The sequence below is a fragment of the Rosa chinensis genome, chromosome 4, assembly GCF_002994745.2.
Source record: "Rosa chinensis cultivar Old Blush chromosome 4, RchiOBHm-V2, whole genome shotgun sequence".
Lineage (NCBI taxonomy): Eukaryota > Viridiplantae > Streptophyta > Magnoliopsida > Rosales > Rosaceae > Rosa > Rosa chinensis.
The window spans coordinates 44,712,978-44,737,806 of NC_037091.1; the positions used below are offsets into that span (position 1 = coordinate 44,712,978).

At 39.6% G+C, this 24,829-nt stretch overlaps 4 protein-coding genes and 1 pseudogene across 6 annotated transcripts; 2 read left to right on the forward strand and 3 right to left on the reverse strand.

Moving 5' to 3' along the window:
• Positions 1-591: 591 nt before the first annotated feature.
• Positions 592-2,656, forward strand: LOC112200042 (BI1-like protein). Its single transcript, XM_024341039.2, has 4 exons — positions 592-972; positions 1,502-1,615; positions 1,795-1,952; positions 2,070-2,656. Exons 1-4 carry the CDS (start codon positions 696-698, stop codon positions 2,274-2,276), a joined length of 756 nt encoding a protein of 251 aa, XP_024196807.1. The 5' UTR covers positions 592-695; the 3' UTR covers positions 2,277-2,656.
• LOC112199383 lies at positions 2,619-7,255 on the forward strand (annotated as a pseudogene).
• A 687-nt stretch (positions 7,256-7,942) lies between these two features.
• Positions 7,943-8,602, reverse strand: LOC112196152 (probable proteasome inhibitor). Its single transcript, XM_024336455.2, has one exon. It carries the CDS (start codon positions 8,600-8,602, stop codon positions 7,943-7,945), a length of 660 nt encoding a protein of 219 aa, XP_024192223.1.
• Positions 8,603-15,885: 7,283 nt separating this feature from the next.
• LOC112198068 (protein DOS2) lies at positions 15,886-17,448 on the reverse strand. Its single transcript, XM_024339086.2, has one exon. The coding sequence runs from the start codon at positions 17,333-17,335 to the stop codon at positions 16,076-16,078; it is 1,260 nt and encodes a 419-aa protein (XP_024194854.1). The 5' UTR covers positions 17,336-17,448; the 3' UTR covers positions 15,886-16,075.
• Positions 17,449-18,649: 1,201 nt separating this feature from the next.
• On the reverse strand, positions 18,650-23,095 carry LOC112195719 (calcium-binding protein 39). 3 transcript variants are annotated; one of them, XR_005809174.1, is made up of 12 exons: positions 22,830-23,092; positions 22,256-22,420; positions 22,057-22,175; positions 21,363-21,437; positions 20,896-20,989; positions 20,736-20,795; positions 20,363-20,428; positions 20,173-20,271; positions 19,909-19,953; positions 19,600-19,702; positions 19,241-19,455; positions 18,650-19,060 (listed from the first exon to the last, which is right to left on the reverse strand). XR_005809174.1 is itself a non-coding variant. In XM_024335913.2 (11 exons), the coding sequence occupies exons 1-11, from the start codon at positions 22,950-22,952 to the stop codon at positions 19,367-19,369; spliced, it is 1,038 nt and encodes a 345-aa protein (XP_024191681.1). In that variant the 5' UTR covers positions 22,953-23,091; the 3' UTR covers positions 19,079-19,366. The 3 variants fall into 3 exon arrangements, 2 of the variants coding, with proteins under 2 accessions (XP_024191681.1, XP_024191682.1); XM_024335913.2 differs by lacking the exon at positions 18,650-19,060 and having other exon boundaries at positions 19,079-19,455; positions 22,830-23,091; XM_024335914.2 differs by lacking the exons at positions 18,650-19,060; positions 20,736-20,795 and having other exon boundaries at positions 19,079-19,455; positions 22,830-23,095.
• Between the last annotated feature and the right edge of the window lie 1,734 nt (positions 23,096-24,829).

The window sequence follows — 24,829 nt, forward strand, 5'->3', positions numbered from 1 at the left end:
CGGGTAATTTTGAGTAAATGTTGCCAAATTATATGTAATGAGAACATTTTTACATTTCCAAAATTATAAACTCTGTTGGGGGTGGGGAAGAGGTTCATTATTTTCTCATGGGTGAGTGAGGTAAAGATTGAAGGTAGAATAATTTTCTTTCTATGACGAATGTGATTGGTTCTCTAATTTTTCCTAAGCAACAATAAATCATTCTATTTATCATTCATTTCATCGAGAATAAAAAAAATTACACTAGAAGTCAAGTTTTTTGTTTATTAGATCAGAATATTTATCGTCTCTCTGATCGATGGTATTGGTTAAAAGACTTTGTTTCTTACGCTAATTTAGCCACCTATTATCCGGTCCGGATCGAGTCAAATTCTTCCCCCTCAAAACAAAGAAAACAAAAATCCATTATACCATTGAGAAGATTTCAGTAATAAAGAAGGGGGCAAAAAAAAAAAAAACCCTATAGTAAGTTGACTTTACACGTGGGTATTCAGATCCAACGGCCGTAAAGCTGTGACGTGACAGTCGTACCCAGAAATACCCGTCATTCTAGCACTACCGCCATAAAAGGCCAATTCCCAATTACACCCTCCAACCACAACAAAACCAAACCCGCATTTGCTCTCTTAGAAAATTTTCATTCTCCCCCAAATTCCGCTCTGAAAATTCTCCAGAGAGAAAAAGAGAGAGAAACCATGAGCACGATGCACTACGCGGAGGTGAGCACCACCGGCGCCGGCGGCAAGCTCGACGAGGTCGACATCGAGTCCGGCGAGCTCTTGTACCCGGGCCTCAGCAAAGGCGAGAACCAGCTCCGTTGGGGTTTCATTCGCAAGGTCTACGGAATCTTATCCGCTCAGATTCTTCTCACCACCGCCATCTCCTTCGTCACCGTCCTCTACACTCCCGTCAACGATCTCCTCAAGGGCAGCCCCGGCCTTCTCATGTTCTTCGCCTTCCTTCCTTTCGTCTGTACGTGCCCTCCAAACCCTAATTTTATTTCCGATTTGTGGTGTCTAATTGGTGATTTAACGATTCTCTGTGTAAATATTGGTTCTGGATTGTTCGAATTTGAGATTGGAGGTTGTGGATCGAAATATTGTTTGGTTGAAGAAAGAAATCCAGATCTGGATGTCTAGGTTTTTAGGATTTGCGATTTCAATTGGTGTCTACAAGTCTTTTGATTTGGTCTGATTAGATTATACTGCAAGATCGATGGTATTGGTTTCTTTTATAAAGAATTTAATTCTTTGAAGGGATTGATACTTTGCTTGTTTGGTTCTGTAGGATAAAATTTTGTGGTTAAGGTATAGTATTCTGAAAAAGCATGATAGTTATATGCCTGGGAAAACGCTTGGTTTGATAGGAATATGAAACTTAAGAATGGCTACTTCAGGATGGATTTATGTTATTGCAGTGAATTGAAGTGAAATGGATTTGCATTGTTTTCTGGCTTTGATATTTTTGCACTATCTTACTACTGTGTTTGGATTCTTTGCAGTGTTGTGGCCCCTGCATGTTTACCAGCAAAGGCATCCCCTGAACTTTGTCTTCCTTGGACTTTTCACTGTGAGTCTCAGTGTCACTGTTGGTGTAGCGGTGGCGAATACTGATGGTGAGTCTCATTACTCTACATTTGGAATGTTTTTGGGTTATGTTACAATTTGCTTAAAGTTGTAGGCTTTATTTTTATTTCAACGCTGTAGGCTATCTATTGATTTCTATGTTTTGGTGAATTTCTTATTCTTGACATATTTGTCATCTGATTATATTATGTGCATTGGTTGCTTGCAGGAGCAATAGTGCTTGAAGCATTGATTCTAACCTCTGGTGTGGTTGCATCCTTGACCGCTTACACCTTCTGGGCTTCAAAGAAGGGCAAGGACTTCAGCTTCCTTGGACCAGTCTTGTTCACTGGCCTCATGGTTCTCCTCTTAACCAGCTTCATGCAGGTCAGATTTCTTGCCATAAATTAGTCCTGTTTATTAGTTTGTTCAACTTAAACATTTACCATACTCTAAATACTTGGAACTATTTATCTGACTTGGTGATCTTCTGCTCTTATGTAGATGTTCTTCCCTCTTGGTCCTACATCTAATGCCGTTATTGGTGGCGTGGGTGCTATTCTCTTCTCTGGGTACATAGTCTATGATACCGAGAACCTCATCAAGCGCTTCACCTATGATGAGTACATCTGGGCCTCCATCACGCTTTATCTGGACATTCTGAACCTGTTCCTTACGATCCTGAGGATGCTGAGGTCGAGCAACAATTAGTCTGGGCCAACCCAAACTCGCTGCAGTCTGGTTTTGGCAAAAAAAACTCATTGTGGACATAGTATATGTTGTCCAAGGCTGAACATACCATTGTGGATGTAGTATATGATTTCTTTTCCACCCTTCTACCGCTTAATAGTTGTTTCGGCTGAGTTTGCTGTGGGATGTCTTGGAATTTCTTAGTATTACAGTACTTGCCCGACTTAAATGTGCTTGCAGCAAGGCAATTATGTTAACCGTTTTCTAATTTGTTTTTGTTCCTACATTTCCTTTTAGGACTGCAATGTTAAGGCTATATTGTTTAAGAATCTAAAGTGATATATTGGTCTTGAAAGAGAAACTATGAAAATAAAGCTGGTAATATTAATATTTCAGCCAAATTGGTTGTCATTCGCAGTATAAATATTTGATGACAAGTTGTCATGTAACAGTATGTCCCTGTTAATAACGTGGTAGGCTTCCTCCAATTTACTGCCTAGTATGAGCCTGTTAATTACCACACGTGGTAGGCTTCAGACGTCCACATTTGGGGTGCGTTTAGGGGGTTTTTTCGCTCCCCTGCTCATAAGCACCCGACCTGTGTGGGTTTGGTAAGAGCACCTGACCTGTGTGCGTTTGGTAAACCTGCTTTTGCCTAGCTTTTGGCAGAAGCCACTGCTTCTTTTGGTCGAAAAGCTGAAGCCAGCAACCCCATGCTTTTAGAAGCAGGCACTGGCTTTTCCACTGTAGCGGGAGTTACTGTAGTTTAATGAACATTTCGAAATACCGGGTTGTGTCCTCTCTTCCTTTGAGCAATTACACCACACTGCCATCAAACCCTTCTCTTCCTCTAAACCAAACCAGAACAAGACGGAAGAGAAACTGGAGAAGGCAGTTTCAGAAGTCAAAGTTGCATCAATCTTCATATACCCAGTAAAATCATGCCGTGGAATTTCAGTTTCTGAAGCTCCTGTTACTCCTACTGGTATAACCAACCTCACCATTTCTCCCCTTATTTGTTTTACTTTCCATTCATATTGCTTTAGACCCAGTTGAGTTCTTTAGCTTTAACTACTGGCAAGTTTGTTCCTTCTTGTTGAGTTCAGATTATTGAACCATATTGTTTGCATGATTAATTTAAATCAAGGATCAATATTTTCTTTTGACTCCGTTCAGTATGATCACTATTTTGTTAGTTTTGCATCATATTCATCTTTTAATGTTCTTTTGATATATTATTTTGTGTGGTTATTTTACTGGCATGATCAGAACTTTGTCTATACAGATTGATTTTCCAGGAGGGATTAATATCTACAATATTGGGTAGTTTTTTTAAATGAGGATTTTTCCTGTCTGTTTTGGATGTACAGGTTTTCGTTGGGATTGACAATGGTTAGTAGTAAACTACAAAGGGAGGGTATATACTCAAAGAGTTGGGCCAAAGCTTGCTTTGGTTGAGGTACAACTGCCAAATGAGGCATTCCTAGAGAATTGGGAACCTACTAAAAGCTCTTATCTAGGTGAGAACATCAATCCTCTTTTCTTCCTGCTATGAAGTTTGTTTTCCTTTTAGACACCAAAGACCAAAAATATGCTTTCTGCAGCAGAAATTTATAACGAAGCTGGAGATGTTGTGGTTCACTCGTACTTTTTTCTGGTTTACTGATTATCACTTTGCCCTGTCATGCTTATTTGGTTCTGGAGTTTAGTGCCATGTTTTAATGGATTTGTACTCTTTCTTGCTTTTCACATCCTTCATGTACTTAGAAGTAGTCACGTTTGTAGTCAATGCCTTCAACACATGGAGTGTACTTAGAACCACCTAGCATTCACTTTGCAGTATTAAAAGCACCTGGGATGGATGTGCTGAAGGTTTCCTTGAGTACACCACAAGAAATAGCAGATGGGGTTTCAGTATGGGAATGGTCTGGTGCTGCCTTAGATGAGGGAGCTGATGCATCGAAATGGTTTTCAGAGTATCTAGGGAAACCTAGTCGACTTGTCTGCTTTAATGCAGGTAGAGTTTATCGTGGTGCTTTCAAAGAATCAGGCACTGAGTGCACCACCTAGGGAAATTAATTAGAAGTTGATAGTATTTCAGACAAACTTCAATTCAAAGATGCAATGGCATTTTATGCTGTTATTTATGTGGTTAGATACTTAGATATCATCACATTTTCACACTTGAACTAGGGGATGGATAAATAAATTGGCCGTGTTCCATTATAATGCAGCTTCAGAAACTAGGCCTGTAGATACTGAATATGCTCTTGGACACCAAATAATGTTCTCCGATATGTATCCATACATGCTATTGTCTCAGGTTAGTCAAAGTCAAAACAGAAACGTAAGTTGTTTTTAAGATGGGAACTCTGACCTGGATCTTGTCATTGTAACTTAGGGATCACTGGATGCGCTAAATGAGCTTCTGAAGGAACCCATACAAGTTAACCGATTTAGACCCAAGTAATTTTTCTTTTTTTTATATCATATTCCTTCTGTAATAATTAAATTTGTACTTCACTTCTTTTGGTAATAAAAATTTGTTAATCTAAAGAGATTAACTATAGACAAAGTCTTGTCAGTTTTATGATCAATATGACTATGCATAATTCTAAATCTTGGAACTTTTACTTTGATGTCACAGCATTCTTGTTAACGGATGTGAACCATTTTCCGAAGACCTATGGACAGATATCAGGATAGACAAGCTAACATTTCAAGGTGTCAAGCTATGCTCCCGCTGTAAGGTGAGGCTATATCCCTTATGCAATTTTTGCCCGTCTGATGACTTTTCTATTTTCAAAAAACAATCAATAGATGCGTGTCTCAAACTCATATGTGGTAGTAGTTACAGTTGAGTCTAAATGCTTTTACTAAATGGTGTTGTGTATTGTAAACATTGAGCCACTTGGTAAAAAAATCGGTCATTTAACAGGCAGGGGAGCTAACAAGGCCTACCATTTCTAACAATTTTAACAGTTTTCTTTTTCACTTTTTCTCTTGAAGGTCTGATTTGAAAAGTTGACGGTGTAAAATCTCACCTCGTCAATTTTTCTAACTTAGAGTCATGGCTGGGAGTCATTAAACATTTGTGTGGATATCTTATTTGCAACCATGTGTATTAGAACTTGTTGAGAATATACACATCCCACATGGGAAAAATGGGACATTGCCTATGGGTTTATAAGGGTTTGGGCCACTCCATCCATTGCCAATTGGTTTTGGATGTAAACTCCAGATTACTTTATCATGGTATCAGAGCGGGTTACCCACGTGTGCATGTCTCATGGCCACACGGGCTCCACGTAACCCAAAGTTGTCCACGTGTATGGCTTGAAAATTCGTCACACGTGCGGGGGCGTGTTGAGAATATACACATCCCACATGGGGAAAATGGGACCTTGCCTATGGGTTTATAAGGGTTTGGGCCACTCCATCCATTACCAATTGGTTTTGGATGTGAACCCCTGATTACTTTATCATAACTTAGAAGTCCTTAGAAGTCTAGTTGTTATATGATGGAGTTTATTTCCACAGCTAAAATTGCAAGGATTAAGGAAAGTCTTGCATGTAAGGGTTGTATGTTTCTGTAGTCATATAACAATTTTGGCTATAGAAATTACACTTCCTATTTAACCCCATGTTGTTGCTAGGCTGCCATAGTGCCCGACATCTTGGGAGAACTCTTCTAGACTTCAGACACTCATGTTTTATGGAAGTTTATGAAATCTGCTTCTAAAAGACTAAAACAGACTTGCCATAACTTTTAAATCATGTGAACATTTTCAAGACATCTATGGTGAATCCTGATATCGTTACTAAGACACTTTCATGTATGTCAGGTACCTACAATCAATCAAGCTACTGGCATTGCAGGAACTGAGCCAACCGACACTCTTAAGAAAATCCGGTCTGATGTAATTTTACGTCCAACAGGAAAACAGCAGGGAAGGGTGAGTAACTAGTTCAAGACTTTCCACCATAATCCTTCATATATACAGATGATTACATTTAAGATGTGAGTGATTTTTCAGGTCTACTTTGGGCAGCATCTTGTTTGGAGAGACTCTGTTGCAGGAGGTGTGAAGGGAAATGTCGTGAAGGTTGGAGATCTTGTTTATGTCCTCAAGATGGTCTCTTCTGCTGCTTCAGCAGCAGCTTGAATTTTGTGAATTACTTTATCCATGCTGTTAGATGATACTAAGAACTGCTGTCTATATTAGGAATAACAAAAGCAGTTAGTTGTTAATGATAGCTTCATACACAGTTGAGAGTTCCAGGTACTTCAATAAAAGAAGAGAATGCAAACACATTCAAGTATGACTGTATGAGACATTTGAAGGGATATGTAATGCTTGGATATTACTTATGCTTGCTTCATAGTTTACTTAGTTGTGCTTGTAATGAAAAGTCATTTATGAACCTAAAAGTCCTGTAAATGCCTCTAGAGCAAGTTCCCAATCCTCAAACCGACACGATGCAGCAACCTGTGAATTCCAAGAAACTCTGTCTCTCTCAATCTTTCCATCAAAACACTATCTCCACATTTGCCACACACATTGTCAAAGGTGTTAGCCAGAGTCACCGAAGGTGATTCAGACCCAAGTTTGACAACATGGGCATGAATCTGTTTTCCCCAAATTCAAGTTGTCTGGTGCTATATATACCTGTATTGAGTCATTTCAATGCAAGTTGCAATGGCTCCTCAGAAGAGAGTGAACCGGGTTTGGGAGCAAAGGGTTTTTATGCCAATGAGGCTGGCCTGAGGGTGAGAATGGGATGAGTTGTGGAAGTGAGTGGTTGACAAAAATGAATAAGGACATAATGAAGATTAAAAATAATAACAAAAGCATTTGATCAACATTGTATTACCAAATAATCAAGGTAAAATAATCTCTCATGTCCAATTTGGTCATTCCACAAAAAAAAAAGCACAAGCCAATTTGAGTTTACCAAACACTTTGCCACTGACAGCACTTTAAAAAAGCCAGTTTACCAAACACTCAGTTACTTTGCTTTTCAGCTACTTTTTCTCAGAAATAAGCAGAAGCCAGCTTTTCTGAAAAGCACAGCCATATCAAACACAACCTTGATATGTGAAGCACAACTTTAAAACTTTAGCTTCAAATTTTTTATTTTTGAGGACTTCCTACAAATCACTACCTCCATTTCGACACCATCCAGCAACGTCAACCTGGTCACCACAGGCAGCGGTATGTGCACTCCAACGTTATCCTCCGATCATGCCGGCCATGGGCATCATAGTCTCCAAAACCAACTCCTTTGTGTGTAGTTTTGTACATCAAGATCAAATCAACCTTACAATTTCATAGGGGGGATTGAGATATGTTCATGAAATTAGATTTAGAAAGAGAAAGAGATAGAGAACTGTAGCTGATTGTACAAGCAATAACTGTCTTTGATGTTGAATGAATGAATGCAAATAATAATGTAAAGCAATTCACATCTGACCCTCACGGTAACACAAAGGAAATTGATAAAGCAATTCACATATATACACCAAAAGTTTGGCCAATTGTTTCAATTGTAAAATTTCCAGCAGGTCTGATAATATCATGTCAAAAAAACGTAGATGCATTCTTATTTTAATGAGATCGGAAGGAGAAGAATAAGTAATTTAAGAACATTGATTACAGCGCAACATCTTTCTTTTCGAATCACGTCTACATGAAAGCTGAACCATTCCACGCGAACCGGTCGGCAAAAAAACCAGGAGCTGGGGGTGGTGCTCCATAATCGCCTCTAGCAGTGTACATTCCAGCACCCGGCCAAGAAAGATAGATTCTTCCAGTACCACCAGGCTCCGTTGTTGTACTTGTTATTGAACTTGAGGCCTTGTTGCTATTACTTGAGGAACAAGTATCTAATTTACACAGAACCTGAGTGTCCAGGCTCTTCACCAATGTCTCCAAATTCTTTAAATTGCTGCTGCCATTATTATTACTCTCTCCAACATAGTCATCAACGTTGATTTGGAGATGAACCGTTTCGGAACTACTGCCTTGAGCTAAAGCATCAACCAACAGTTTATGGTTTATTACAAGGCACTTGACCAGCACCAACTTCTTGTTTTCTGGGATGGCGTAAAGGAACGCGTACTCCTCGTCCAGCTCGTTCCATTGGTCGGTTCCTACTTCTTCATCGCAAGTGGAGAACGACGACAAGAGGGCAGAGTCGGAGAAAGCAGGAGGCCCGGTAGCGATAAGCACGTAGCCAGAGGCAAGGAAGAAGGCGTGAACGGCAAAAGCTACCTTGTCGTTTTTGTTGCGGAAGGATGGCCTCGCCACTCTGATCACCGCCATCACCGACTTTTCGTTCGCCATTGCTGCTTGTTTTTCTTGACCTTTCTTCTATAATCCGAGAGAGGGATGTTCAAACTCAATGAATTGTATGACACGTACGGAAGTTTCTTTATTTAATTAATGATATTAGGTTTCCTTTTCCTAGTTTGATTATGCTTTCATGTTGATCAGGATTTTCCTAGTACTAGTTTGAGCTCTTTGAGCTTTCTTTCTAATATTGGTTGGAGGGAAAAGGAAAATTAAAATTGAACGGATTGTTGAAGGATATCGACATAATGTGTGCCTCTACAAACTAGGGTTTAGAGTTGTAATAGGAAAGTACCCTAGGTATACTAATTGTATTCCGATTCTGTTACCTTTTGTGTACTTTGTAAACTCCCTATATAAAGGGCTCCTATTATCAATAATAAACACAATTCTATTCTCCTACAACACGTTATCAGCACGACCCTCCTAGGGAACAACCCTCCTAGGGAACGCCCGCAACGTGCACAACGTGCACCTCAATTAAAGGGAGGCAACCACAATGATGAGTGTCATCGATGTGGATCAATTGAGCATTGGTTCAAGCAATGCAAGGCAAGCGAGGAACTAGCTGCAAGCTACAGGGCATATAGGGACCTGAGAGAGCAAGAAGTGTACCTTGCAGAAGAAGAAGAAGATGGTGGAGATGTCAATCTCACCATAGAGGACTTCAAAGCTGAAGATGAAATGCACATGGATGCAACAGACTTTGATTAGATTAGTCCTTTTTATTTTTCCAAGAACTTTTGTAATGGCAATTTGCCTTAGTCAATAAATGACAATTGTCTTAAACTCTTTCTTATGTGGCGGACCCAATAAAATGTGATGTCTAGGAAAGTCATTGAGATTATTGGTACTTAAGAGAGTCTTGCTCCACCAACATCTCTCTCTACTTTCCTGGTCATATTTGATTGGAGTTACCAAATGGATAGAGTGACTACAATGTGTCTTACTTTGATTTTATTTTGGATTAGACTCTGGAAACTTTGATGTAATCATTGGCTATTAATAAAGTGTCAATTCTTTTACTTAATGTCTTGGACATACCTTAATTCGAACTTTATAGAGCCAATGGCTTTCATGTGGAAACACATTATAAGAATGGACAGAGTTCCTTTGCATCACATCTAATGACTACGGACATAAACGAGTATTAGAGAAACTTATGTGTCGCTCTAGTGGGTTGTATGCAACCACTATTTGAGTTATTGAATCCAACTATGTCATGAGAGACGACTTATGGGATTTTGACACATATAGGCTTTGACATGATGATCCGTGTATTAAAGACTTTACACGGACATCCATTTTCAGAACGAAGAAAAGTAAGAACCAAGAATTGGTTCGAGGAGCTGCACATGTGCCTCATGGCGCCATGATTGTGCAAAGACAGGCCATACATGGCCAGTGCCGCCTACCCCCTGCGGCAAATACATGGCATTGACGCCATAAACTCCTCTATCTACTTCTCAAGTCTATTGTGACACTATGGCTTCACCAAAACCTTTATTGGTTGATTATAAAGCCCATGTTTCGTTCTATAAAGCCTGTTATTTAGGATTGAGACCATCCTATGCAAAGGAGATTGAGGAAATAATTCCATTCTCACAAAGAATCTAAGGGAATTCTATGGATTTGATCAACCAACTTGCGGACCATATAGATGTTTTATGGTGTTGGTTGATACGCAAACACGCTGGTCACGTGTTGTGCCATTATCCACTCGTAATGCTGCTTATACTATACTCCTAGCACATAACATATGGCTACGGGCTCACTACCCAGATCATCCCATTCAGTCAATTTGACTTGATAATGCTAGAGAGTTTACATCGACAGTTTTCGATGACTATTGCATATCATTGGGTATTGATATCAAGTATCATATTCCCATGTACACACCCAATTGGTCTTGCGGAAAAGCCACCATTAAACGACTACAATGGTAGCCCGGACATTGGTAATGTGCACCAATATTTCCGCTTGGGTTATGCAATAACACATGCAGCTATGCTAATTCGTCTACGACTCATAGCAGCCACTCAACTTTCATTTGCGTTACAGCTAGTGACTGGGTTCGAGTTTAATATCTCGTATTTATGCATATTTGAGTGTGCGGTTCATGTGCCAATTGCGTCGCCACAGCGCATCAACATGAGTCATTGCAACGAATGCATATATATATTTGTTGGACATGAGTCTCCAACTATAAGTCCGCTATGTAGAACCCTTGACAGGCGATCTCTATTTCGCTGGATTTGCGAATTGTCACTCTGATGAGACAGTCTTCCCGTCGTTATGGGGAGATTAGAACGTCAATGTTCAACAGGAACGACAGGAATTGTCGTGGTCTGTCCCCACTATGTCTCATCTTGATCCCCTAAAAGTGACGAGATCACATATACCTGCTGCAAACATGCCTGCAAGGATTGATGTCCCCACAAGAGGACATGGTGCCACCCAGAGAAGATGGGTACTGCACCACTACCATGGATGGTAGTATGGTGACGCCACAAAGGTGGCATAATGGTGTCATAGGCCATGGGTTCCGCTAGAGAGAGTAGGAGACCCATAGGTTCGATGGTTTCTCGGCCTAAGAAGAGAGCGAGTTTGGCACAACTTGATCCATTGATCATTGATACTCATAATCTGTCTCATGAGAATATTTTGGATTGTGGTTATGTCCAAGAGACATCGTTGGGGGACGCCTCAATGTTAGAACCAATTCCTGAAAATATAGAGATCTTTGCGAACTACACTAGTGTACATGAGGACGTGGAATTATTGAGACCAATGACATCGAACCTTACTCCGTTGAAGAATGTCAACGTAGAGAAAATTGGCCTAAATGGAAAGATGCGATCCAGGTTGAATTGGATTCACTAACGAAGAGGAAGGATTAGGGCCTGAGATGCCAACACCTCCTAATATAAAACCTATTGACATTAATAGGTCTTCGTTAGATAGCGTGATGAGAAAAAGAGATGGTAATCTCGCCTTATGGCGCAAGGTTTCTCACAACACCCTGGAATCGACTACGAGAAGACATATTCTTTCGTAATGGATGTCATTGCACTCCACTACCTTGTCAGTTTGGTAGCTTCCAAATAACTGAACATGCAGCTTACGAATGTGGTCACTACGTATCTCTATGGGGATCTAGATACGGAATATAATGAAGGTTCTTGTGGACTTTATTTACCCAAGTCAAGTGGCTCTAGACCACGGAGCGCATTTGCAACGAGGTTGAAATGCTCACTAAAATGACTACTTGATTGGGAAGGGATATGATGAACTATGCCCACGCGTTTCCATGACAAGTTCCTGATTTGCAATTGTCGCGGTTTATGTTGATAAACATAATTGGAACCCTTGAGAGTTAAGGGAAACCGCTGAACACCTGAAATCCGAGTTTGAGAGGAAGGACCTTGGGAGAACACGGTTTTGTCTAGATCCAGAACTTGTATACCGTGTCAATAGACATTTTTGATAAAGTCAAAGATGCACCATGGTCGTCCGTAGTCTTAGCCTTAAAAGGGATCCGCTTCGTCCCAGGGATGATGACGAAGACGTGTTAATAGCGAAAGTGCTTACTTATGTACAATAGGCGCATTATTGTACTTAGCACAATACAAGACCGGACACCTCAATTATTATGAACTTGTTGGCTAGATATAGCCCCGCGCCAACGCAACACCATTTAGATTGGTATAAAGACAATCTTTCGATACTTGAGAGGTACGATTGATATGGGCTTGTTCTATCCCTACATAGAAAAGAGACGACGGAAGTATGGGATCGGACTCCACAAGGCAAAATGCCACCTTCCGTGCTCCTCCTCTTCTCTATCAAAATGACAACAAGCACTTCTAAATACTGAAGTGAACCAAATCCGATCAGAGGATAATGTAGCGGACTTATTTACTAAGTCGTTACCAAAATCCACTTTCGAGAAACATGTGAAGAGCATCGGATTGAGAAAGTTATCCGAACTCCCATGATTGTAGCAATCAGGGTGAGATATTGACATCAGGGGGAGGCATGATGTCTACATGTTCGATCTCGAAGAGTGAAGGACGTGTTGTGCTCTTTTTGTCCTTCGACCAGGGTTATTTTTGTCCCACAGGGTTTTTGTTACCTGGCAAGGTTTTTAACGAGGCAACAATCAAAGCGTCATCACCAAGTTTGAGCGGCACAAGGGGGAGTGTTGAAGGATATCGACATAATGTGTGCCTCTACAAACTAGGGTTTAGAGTTGTAATAGGAAAGTACCCTAGGTATACTAATTGTATTCCGATTCTGTTACCTTTTGTGTACTTTGTAAACTCCCTATATAAAGGGCTCCTATTATCAATAATAAACACAATTCTATTCTCCTACAACACGGATGACTGCCTTGCAAAGGATGCAATTGTTGGGACAAGTTATGGTACTGTGATTTTTATCATACACTCATTTTACATCTATTTAAACAAAAATTATAATTTATATGAATTAAAATTACAACATTGAGAAGAAAGTTACCATATTCATTCACACTATTTACATATAATTAAACCAAAATTACAACATTGACAACAAATTTGTTCAAAAACTTATAATAACGTCGTAGGTGGTGTAATTACACAACATAAGACTCACGTTACTACTTTGATGTGTATATGACATACGGGTACGTATTATAGAATTTTCCGCAATTGTTGGCTTCGACTATAAAATATATTTTTAGTTTTAGCAGGAATGTCACTGGTAGAACGTGCCTTCATGATGTTTTATGCTTTAAAAGTATCGGTAAACATTTGAGACTGATCGTGTGATTGGTAGGTGTTCTGGCTCAAGAGCAAGTTCTTCTAAAATGCAAATGCTGTTTCTCCAGCTCCAGCTTTAGATTTTTCCCCAGCTGTACAAATTTGTTTCCTGCACAACTTTGTAGTCCAAGTTTTTCGCACCCTCAGATGTATCCAAAAAAAAAAAGTAACTAAGATGACATATTATTCAGAGTTATATGCCATCAGCTTATGCAAGGTCACATACCATTCGGACCCCTTCTGTAATGTCATTATCTTGATGTTCAGATAATGTTGTTTTATCTTCTTCTGCTTTTCACAAATCAGTGCGTACGTACAAAACACAGTACTTATGCAAACTTTGCATAAGTATTGTGTTTTTATTTTTGTAACAAAGGCAACCAATTCAAAGGAAAGATGGAAGGGCAGGGTAAGGCTCAAAGTACTCTAGCCTTAAGTATGACTGAAGAGTAGTTAATGTTCGAGAAATGCAAGAGATAGGCCACATTTGCCTACAAATCATCCACTACCAGAGGTAGAAAGAAAACTAAAGTTGCGACACAGAAATGTAGCTAAACTTATGCATATGCATATCCCAAAGTAAATTTAGTACCTTACCACCTCCTCTCCTTTTAGATCCTCTTCAGAAGCGAACGGCTATGTCCTGAGCTATGTTTGTGGTCTTCTGGGTATGTCATATAGAGGACATGAAGCACATGGGAAACTCGATCAGTTTGTTGCTGCTCTTTTGCAATTTGCTTTTGAGGGCTTGAGGTACTTTTGCAGTTAATATTTACAGAGCATGGAAATGTACATTGCACGTTTATTGTACTAGTACTCCAATAAGATTAAGAATTCTTCTGTTGGATTATGCAATGGAAAGGGTCATCTTCATATGACTTCCACGTACTTGATCTGGTACACAGGTCCACAAGTGATATCGAAATTATCACTTGTAAAGCAGTTATGGTATTAGATCAAGGTCCTCCCTCCTAGTAGATGCTTCGTCTCTCTCCAAAATTTCATGCTCATTGCCCGTTGAGAAAATTCAGTCACACATCAGAGAACCAAAACTCTTGTCCTACTATGTGTTAATGGATTCACTTTTCTTTATAAAACTATGGAGGAACGGAGGTCTGATCATTGCTTTGGAGCTCGACCAACGAATATACCAACAGTTGGATTCAACCTTACTCCCGAATACCATCTAATTCTACAAAACTCCTGCATTAGTGCATTACTTCCTCTCTAAATGGCCACAGGGATATAATAAAAGGAGCTTGCAGCGCATAGTTGAAATCTCATCATCCAAAACCCCTTTATATCCATTTCATTTCCCAAGTCAAAATCCTGGTAAAGGCAGCATAATGCATGCTTATCTTCAGCACTCTCTGAGTCTCTGAGGAGGGAGCATCAACATGTTCATGAGCTTTTCAACTTGATGTTCAAAGAGAAAAACACTGTTTAGGGTGTTAGATTTCTGCAAGTAGTAGTTATCAAGAGAAGCAAATGAAGATGCTGATTTAAATGACTTTCCTATATTATGGAAGGTGTTCTTCATGTGGTTTATGCCGATAAACAGCTGGAGCTAGGGGGTGACTCTTCTTCTTGTGTGGTCTGATTCACCTAATTTCCTACGCCGGAATCATGACAGGTCTTCATATGCACATTGTCTCTGTTCCGAAAACCAAAGATCGATATCGTCGATAAACTGTGGTTCTCTGTAGTCCAATTTACCTGGGGAGTCCATACACGAAAGAGCATTCTTTGTGCAAGTTGATGTGTCAATCAGTCTAAAGAGAGAGGTTGCTTTTCATTATAATCCTATCATGGATACCACTAACTGTACCAAGACCTACATATTCCGATGTCTCAGGGCACCAGATCTCAGTTGATTTACTTCCTGCAGCAAATTATTCATGGACCTGGCAACATGCCAATTGATTTCTTGATTTAAATAGAATGTTTCCCTCTTGATGCATTGAGTGAGGAAGATTACAGGTAGTGGGTTTCCTAGAGAGGAATGCGAGAGAACGAAACCGGCGAGGATAGTTTCAAGAGTAACTTTATTTGAAAGTTTCTTGTCATTCACTTGGCCTGAATTTTTTTGTTTTTAAATAGATTAGTTTTCTTCCCAGAAAGCTGTTACCAAACTTGTTGTGTTCTGAAAACTAGAGATTGAAAATGGCAAAACTTTCTCGTTTTAAGCATGACCCACTTGCGACATTTCTACAACAAAAAATAGTTTTGAGTAATTCATTTACTACGCTCATCATAATTCATTATCGAAGGATCCCAGGAAAATTAAATGAGCTTAGCTGAATATGGCAGAAATACTCATCCACAAACTAGAAGTATTTTTAACATATATCAACGAGCAAAGAATCAATCGACATGGTCTTTTTCCTTTGCTCTCTGTTAATCACAGTGGAACAAAGGCAAACCATCTAAATTTAGATTGAGAATCATAAAACCAACATGTTAGAGAAGAAATTCAAAAGGGTGCAAGGAATGCATTAAGGTGAATTGACACGAAACCAAATTTTCTATATTGAACTATAAAATGTGGCATTGATGTGAATGCAATCACTTATGTACTGTAAAGAACATATGTTGAGAACAATTATGTACGTGATAAACTATATGAGCCAAATGAACAATTATCATAGAGAACATGGTCTTATCATGATTTAACAGCATCATCTTCATCATCATCTTCAATATCCCAGCTCAAATCCTCCTCTTCCTCTGCAGCACTAAGCCTCTTATTCAAATCTACTCTACTTGTGCTCCCAACAGCCTCCCCTTTCTTCTCATCACTGCTTCCAATATCTTCAATCTCATCCCACCCTAGATCTTCTTCCCCTGGCATTGACGGCTGGCTCGAAACAATCGAAATATCACTCTCTTTGCAAGAATCGCCACTATCCGTCTTCCCCTCCGATTTCGCCTCCGACTTGTCACTGCTAACAGATTGCCTCGGCACACTTTCAACACCCACAGCATCATCAGAACTCTGGTTTCCCTTCTCCAACTCCACACTCCCACTAGGACCAGCCTTCGAGTCCAACCCATCTCCCTCTTCCTTCTTCTCCTCCTCATCTTCATCGTCATCGAAATCCCAACTCAAATCCTCTTCTTCACCGGAAATCGCTCGCTTCACAAGCTTAGCTCTAGCATCCTCCACTTCCTTCAACTTATGCACCTTATAAAAGTACCTACTCCAGAAACTCCCATTGTCAACCTCACCAGGCACAATTTCCTCATGAATCTCACCAATCACTCCATTTTCCTTCATCAAATTCTCAATTTCCTCTGCTTTCTCCTCCAACACAAACCCTAATTTCCACTCTCCATAGCTCTCCAAATCCTCCGGTTCCTCCAAGTAAGTATTCACATTACTCTGAATTGCCTTAACCTGAACTTCAAACCTACTATACCTCCTCAAATCACTACCACTGCTACTCAATCTCCTCTCACTAGCATTATTTTCAGAATTATAATCAGATTCAATATCATCAGCCATAGCTTCCCTACCGTGAGAGATGATCTCCGCCGTCGACTTCCACACGCTGCTTCCGATGTCGTCGATCGCCTGCCCGACCGACTCCAGCGACACCTGCGCCACAGACGCGCCGACATCCAGCTTAGCAGGGAGCTCCTTCACGGCGCGTGACGCCACCTCCCGGATCACCGCCGTCTCCTTCTTCAGCCCCGACCCGAGCTCCGCCAGATCGCGGCGGTAGGTCTGCAGCACCGACTCGGACCTCGTCGCCAGGGTCGTCATCAGACCCCCGAAGCTCCACGCGCCGGTACCGGAGTTCGGTTGCGGACTTTGCTCCGGTTCGGGGCTCGCGGCGACGGCGTCGTTTTGGGTGAGTGAGTTTGAGTCGTCGTCGGAGGGATCGGGATCGTCGGAGAAGACGGACTTGAAGAAATCCATGGGAGGGGGGTTTTTGATATTTGGTGAAACCTGAATATATCAGAATAAGGCCGGCGGTGGGAAGTGAGGGAGAGAATTGAGATTTTTATATATTAGAGTCCAAGATGAGTCGGGAGTCCTCGCTCTCCTTATCAAATATAAATAGGGAGTTATTTTTTGGTGGCGTAACCAGAATAAATATTTCTTTTTATTTCTTATTTCTTATTTTTATTTACCAATATTAGATTGATGACTTTTCATAATAAATATCCTAAATTGCGATTTAAGTTAAGAACACATTTAATGCATAGAGTCGAAAGAATTAAGGTAATTGCACCCATCTTTGTCATACATGTTTAATACATGTAGTCCATATTCGTGTCAATACGACCTTTCCTTTCCTTGGGGCTAAGAATTTAATACATATGTAAATGTAGGAATATTTCTTTGATAAAAAACTAGTTGTAATCTCAGTTCAATGAAATAAAGTTCTTAATTTCTAAAAAGTAAAGGATCGAGCACTACAGTTTGTCATCGATTTAATTAGTGTCATTTAGGCAAATGAATAAGCGTTCTGTTAGTCGATGTGATTGTCAGTGATCAAGAGGAACATTGGATAAGCAATGAGTTGTTACATTGTTAAAAGAGTCACCTATGGTCTATGGGGTTTGTTATTACCATTATTCCGACGACCGGTACGGATGTCCTGTTTCGAGCAGTCCCACTCATTTACCAATGCCCAAACCAACCCAACTCAATAATCATGAACACAACCCTACCAACAACCATGGTAGGAGAAAAGGACCTTGCGGAACCCATGGCACCAAACCATCACAGGAAGGTACCCACCAGGCGTCTAGGCCAATTGTACCGACTAACGACATTAACTCTGCCCACCTGCTGGGGTCGATATCAAGGTTCTTTAGTCAACGACTCGTACAAACCGTGTCTCTGAGAGGCAATCAAGATTATTTTCACATAAGAACCGCAATGCGTTAAATTCTCAATTTTTGTATGATTTAATGACTTCTCATATTATTATTTTTTTTGGTAATGACTTCTCATAATACTTCAAACTAAGTTGGAATTGCTACTCATAAATTTCCAAATACTTAAGTTATTGACATCCAAGTTTTTGTGTCAGGGAGTAATATTTAGATCTACAACCGAACCTTAGAACGTTGCGTTGAGGCTCCAAAGTTTTTTTTTTTTTTTTGGCTATTCACATCGAAGTTACTGTCACATGGAATAGTATCTTGTGATCAATGCAAAAAAATATTTGTTAGCCGATAAGGGTTGTTATGTTAGAGCAAAGTTACTACATCAAACAAAACAAAACAAAAAGAAAATTCATAACATCTCCATTGTAAGCTGAATCTGGCAAACCAGTCGCCTTTTAGCGGCGGACAATCGTCGCTTCAGGCGTTCAATGGCATTTTGAAAAAGCCATCAACTTTTGATGACATTTTTAAACGCTATTAAGCACTTTTAGAGACCAATTCACCGAAAAAAATGGCGCATTCTACCAATGAACCTTTCATCCGAAGAGTACCTTTGCTGATAAACCTTCCATCTTCAGTCAGTAAATCTGATTTTTTGCAGGTTTCTGAGAATCATACTCGGATAGATTGTGGCCAACTGCAGTAACCAACCTTTGGTGTAGTCCGTCTCACATCAAGTGGAAATTCTCCGATCTGATGGATGTGTTTGATTAATCAAGTAATGACAAATCTTCAAAACGGAAACCTGTAGAACAAATAACTATTGAGTATGACTCATACAGTGCTCAAAATCACTGGATAACAACCACTTTTACAATAATGTGTGTATCGAAAAGAATTTCCTTCTTTTCTTTTTTAATTCAACAAGATCACAAGGGGATACAGTTCTTGATACATCCACTCCTGCTAGTGCATTGAAACCAACCTGTTCTATGAATTCCTTTTTATCTCCTTTTTTGTTGGCAAACAGCGTTTGTCAGAAGATCATCACAATAAAAGCATTAAAATTCGAATATAGGACTTGGGAAGAAAGGCAACTATCAGACACAAACTAGTATCCAAGATTAGGTTGTTGGGTTACTAATTCAATTTCCTTGATGATTAGCTCCTTTTCCTCTTCAAATTGGTCATCTTCATCACCTGCTAGAAAACCATAAATCAGAAACAATAACAAGAACATGAGATTTACTGACCCAAAAAGAAAAATACAGAGATGAGATTTTCATAATTGGAGCTCAACCACATTCAACTACATTTGATTTACATGGCCAAGAAAAGCATCACCTTTTCCAGCAGAAAGATTCTGGAGCAACTCCGTCAATTTTGCATGGTTCTTAGCCAGAATAACCTTGACTTCTCGAGGCTTATTAGGATTAGCAACAAAGACCTGCAAAAACAAGTAAATAAAAAAAAATGAGAAATATGAAGAACTAAGAGACGGTATGAATCTTGACATTCAACTCAAACATGCCATTCTCATGGTGGTTCAACTGATAGCCTCCACAAAGAACTCCATATTCTAACCACACCCATTCAGACATACAAAATACACCAAAAGAGTGGCAAGAAAGTTAGAATGAGAGGGGCCAGCACCTTGAAAATGTGGAAGGCAGCAATCTGGATGTTTTTGCTTGAATCCTGCTCGTATTGAATAGCAACAATGATAACAAAATGTGAGAGCACAAAAAAGAAGCAATATCAAAAACTTCATTGTCCAAGCACACATCACACGTTAAAAGCTGGTTAAATTTATGGGGTGTAAACAAAACCCCAACTAGCAACAACTGATTGTATAGTATCACCCAGTGGTTGGAAATGTAAATAGCACAGTGATAAGGACTAAAAGAAAGTCAATACCTTCAGCAGCATCATCATGACTTTCAAGAACCGAACTTCTAAAATGTAGCGTTTCATTATATGAGAATTTGGAGGTTCCAATAGGAAATCCGTAAGAAGCTAAATCAACAACCAATTTCTATCATTAGCAAATGTAATAGATTAAAAGAATAACAAACCAAACTCAAAAAGTTGCATGACCATAACTGACCTTTAAAGATTGCCTCCTAGTCACGTAGTTAGGAGATGTTAACAGTTTTTCATACAGATCGAAGAACTGGAACAAGAAGTTCCTATCAGACAAGCTGAAAATTAAAAGCACTACATATTTACCTACACAATAGTGAAGAAAGCTATCTTCACTGCCTACGCCATGCAGGTGTAAAAATCAGGGTCTTAGATTTAGTTTGTCCCCAGAATAACACATTCAGATTATCAAACTGTCCTCCAAGATGCATATTGGCCAAGGAAAATCCTAGGTTTAGAATATTCAATCAAGATAATCATATTAAAAACCATGCAGCAATACTTGCCACTGGCTAGACTATTACAGAAAAATATATTAAGACAAAGTTCGAGCAAACCTCATCATAGTGTGCAGTCAAAAATTCAGATACCACCATTCCATGTTTAGTAAGTAAGTCCTGCCAAGAACTAGCTCAGGGACGTATGAAAGAAAGATTGGGACCTAAAAGTGAGTGACATTCAGATAGGTGCAACATCAAAGAAGCTCAAAATTCTTACCTTAAAGGTAGAAAATGCATCAGAAGCTACATCAAAGTTAGGCAACTCCACAAATTTGAAGAACAAAACAAAGCTTGCAGACTCCAATATGTATCTGAAAAATACTACAAAAATCAAAAAGTGTGAATAAAAGAAACTTGCTCACCATCTGGAACAAGCGTAAACTAAAAAAGAGCAGAGGACAGTATCAGCTATTGTTATATCTGTTTAGTGACAGAAACGCAAATTCAAAACGGGAGTTGGGTGGCTGGTCAGATTTGAATGAACCCCCATCCAAATGCTGTGTTTAGGTTGACTTGGATGATTTCAACATCTTTGCAAAACAAAACATGTACTCGGCAATCATTCAAAATTTTCTTCTCTTACGAGGAGTAACAGAATGGGTTCTTTACAAAGTAGAATGAACTGACATCCAACAAGCAACAACCAATATGGGTGAGGGGAGGAAAAATGATGAATTGTCTTACTTTGCAAGAATAGGGAATCTGATGCAATCCCTCAACATAGCTCCACAATTTAAGGCAATTTCCTTGTTATCATAGCTGTTTGAAAAAGAATCAATAAGTGCGCGCAAAGTTAAACCAAATGAAAAGGGATGATGACAAGTATACAGCACTAAATCAATTTTCTGTTTGTCATAGCTGCTGGTCACTATAATAAGCTGCATGCATCAGTCCATCATTTTTACTTAAAACTAATGAAAGCATCAAACTTCTAGTAAAAAAAAAAAAAAAGCAATGAAGTTAATAGGGACAAGATTCTAGAATTTGGACAAGATCACTCTAGTTGTGCCGATAGAACTGTGTGTTGCTTAGTATTGTAATATGTACTTTCAGTATTCTATACTTGAGAACTCCTATTCCATCAGCTTTCTTGCAAGGACATCATCATCATTATCCCTTCTTTCTTATACAAACAACAATATAATTGCTACACAGCTCACACAGTGGCATTCTGATCACCTTCCCTCAGGACAACTCTAAATTAAACATAGCCACACCAATTCTCCACATATTTGAGAGAGATAGAGAGAGAGAGAGAGAGAGAGAGAGAGAGAAATCAACCTAATATATACAGCTCAAACCTGAACAAACACATGGAAGGAAAGAAAAAGCTTTATACTTTTTACAGTAGTACTGACAAAAACATTACAAAACTCACCTCACGACCAGAAAGTCTAGCAACTCAGTATGGTCCTCAATGTATTGTTCGCAGCAATAAGTATCCTCAACCTTTTGCTTCAATAACACGGACCAACAATGGACCAAATCTTTTCTTGCCTGTATTGAAGAGACTATGTCATCTTGTGCAATAAATGTTTCATATGCCAGATACTATGAGACAAATGACCATAACTTACTTCCCATCCCAGTATAGGTAACTTGTGAACTAGAAGAGCAAGAACATCCTCCTTACATATCTCGAGCACAAGCTGCGAAACTTGTTCCATATTAGGTTCCGTCTCCGCATCCCCGACAAGCATACATCTCATAATCCCGAAATTCTTTTCAACCTCTTCCAACGCCTGTCACAAAAAGTAAATCATCTTCGTAAACGAACCAACCTTCGAAATTCTTAGAGAACAACCAGGCATTAGCTCTCTTTATCGAGCTTCGTAACATGTCATTAGTAATCCCACAATGTGTGCACAACTCTGGACTTGCAAAAGCACTCACTAAGCATAAATGTCAACACTCAAGACTAAACTAACTTGCTTGACAATCCCAACTGATAAATGCTAAACCACATTACCGCACAAACCAAGCAAGCACGCACTTCCCCACACAGTAGAATACATCAATTATATACAATGGAAGAAGCAAATTCACAGCAAGAACATAACTTTAGGCATCAGAAACGTAAATTGAGATGAAAGAATTGAAATTGGGAAGGAAAACAGCGAGAGGGAAAGAGGGTGAGAAATAAAGGAAGACCTTTTCGAGGGCTTTAACTTCGGCGACGGTCTGGGTGTCGAGGGCAGTGAGGCTGTCGTGAATGGCCTTGGAGACCTCCTGAGGGGTTTTGGGCCTCGACGGCTTGAAGAACGAGAACGACATGATCGATGGGGAATCAAATTCCCTCTCTCTAGCTCTTTGTCTCTCTGTGGAAGAAATTTACAGCTGCTAGCTGTGAGTTTGGTGAAGAAGGACGATTGTGAAAAGAGCCCCGGTCTTTTTCGTGCCAGTGCGGATCCGTTAACAGCATGCAGCTTCTCACTTTTTACACACCTGTGTTGTAAAAATGTGGAGGTGACGGATATGGTAAATTTTGTTTTCGGTGTTTCCTTGAATATATATTCATTTTCTTTCGAACAAAAAGGAAACTAGAAATACAAAGAATGTTTTTATCAAAATGAACTTGGGATAATAATAAAGTAATGAAGAACAGGTGGATTTTTTTACTAATATAATCATCCATGGTTACAAGGGGATGAACCCGGTCGAAATGAAGAAGAGGGTCTTTGTTTTTGTTTTTTTGTTTTTTGGTCAAATAGAGAAATTCATTAAAGAGGACAAAGTCCAAAAGTACAACCAGACTAAAAAACAAGACAAGGGACAGAAACAAAGAAAGCAAAACAAAAGCAAGCAGTATAAGCTGCAGAAACTTCAACTCAGTCCGGGGGTCTTTGTTTTGTTAAGACCTTTTTCAGGCACAAGAAAGAAAATATTACATTAGGTTAGAAGTAGTAGTGTTCTAAAACGAAAAAGATGGATTAGTTTGTCAACCGCTTTGGCTGTCCGGCTGTCCGGCTGTCCCTATCAATGCGTTATGGACTCCATTCGCAGCCAAAGGGAAGGCTTGATCACATGGTTTTTTATATTGCAAATATTATTTATAATCTTGATAACTTCTAAACTTTAGAAGAAAAAAAACTTATAAATAAATTATAACAAAAATGAGATTCTTTTTTTGAATTAGACCGATTCACATTATTTAGTCTATTGTTTGATTATTTATTTGTCACAAAAAAAAAAAAATTTGAGCTACCGCTAGAAAGAGATTTTGCTAACGAAAAAGCTTTTGTTAATGTCTAAGATTTAGCGATGGCTAAACCTTGGTTAACGCTGATCCGATGGATGGATCGCTACTTGTGATATTCTCAGAGCTTCCGCTACCTGTCAAGTAAAATACACAGGGCGAGACCGCGTTGGGAATGAGGAGAGAGGAGAACACCTTTTATGGGTGAGGAGGGAGCTGATCTTCTCCATGTTTTCGATGCGGGACTGACATGCTTCAGTTCCCAGCTTCTAGAGCTTCTAATGCTATCTTAGTGCGGCGGGTGGCGACGCGTCAACTGTGATCTGGGGGTAAGTCGGGACTCAGGCGGTAGCCTGCTTGGCTGTGTTCCCGTAGGTCACTCATTTGGCGGGTTTTGGTAGAGCTGGCGGTAGCATGAGCGTGGCTCATTATAGCTAATTATGCTTGCAAATGCCTATGTAAGTACAGTTTTCAATGCTGCCCAATATCCTTTCCTTTTCCAAATATTTTTACGAATACGTTTTTTTTAACTAGAGGTGCGCTCTTTTGACACTGCCATTTTTAAATTATAATCAGTTCATCGGTTGGATGTGAAAGACATCTATTGTTCAAAATCAATTGTTATTTACTATATCTCTAGCTAGCTATTCTCTAAATTACATTCCCCTCAGGTACTTATTCGATGGTCCCCGTCCGCCCGGCCTGCCGGCCCGATCTGAAGAATTAATGGGGCTTCAACGTTCCCCAAGACAACAGAGCCATCATTTGTGGGGAGGGTAAAGAGCATCCAACGGATAGATATGCCCCTATGAGCGAGCCAATCTTTATATGTTTTGGCCATGTCCGTTTCCGCTCCGAAGAGGAAGGTTTAGATCTTTCAATCTTATGTCGTGAGGGAAATATAATATTTTACATAAAAACATCTAAAATGTCAAATTACATATTAAAATATAAT

Coding starts and splice junctions, on each gene's coding strand:
- LOC112198068 (XM_024339086.2), bottom strand. CDS start 17,335: ATGGATTTCTTCAAGTCCGTCTTCTCCGACGATCCCGATCCCTCCGAC.
- LOC112196152 (XM_024336455.2), bottom strand. CDS start 8,602: ATGGCGAACGAAAAGTCGGTGATGGCGGTGATCAGAGTGGCGAGGCCA.
- LOC112195719 (XM_024335913.2), bottom strand. CDS start 22,952: ATGTCGTTCTCGTTCTTCAAGCCGTCGAGGCCCAAAACCCCTCAGGAG. Junction 21,438..22,056: donor CTAGACTTTCTGGTCGTGAG/GTGAGTTTTGTA, acceptor TTTTTCAAACAG/CTATGATAACAAGGAAATTG. Junction 19,954..20,172: donor TCATGATGATGCTGCTGAAG/GTATTGACTTTC, acceptor CAATACGAGCAG/GATTCAAGCAAAAACATCCA.
- LOC112200042 (XM_024341039.2), top strand. CDS start 696: ATGAGCACGATGCACTACGCGGAGGTGAGCACCACCGGCGCCGGCGGC. Junction 973..1,501: donor CGCCTTCCTTCCTTTCGTCT/GTACGTGCCCTC, acceptor GATTCTTTGCAG/TGTTGTGGCCCCTGCATGTT. Junction 1,953..2,069: donor TCTTAACCAGCTTCATGCAG/GTCAGATTTCTT, acceptor GCTCTTATGTAG/ATGTTCTTCCCTCTTGGTCC.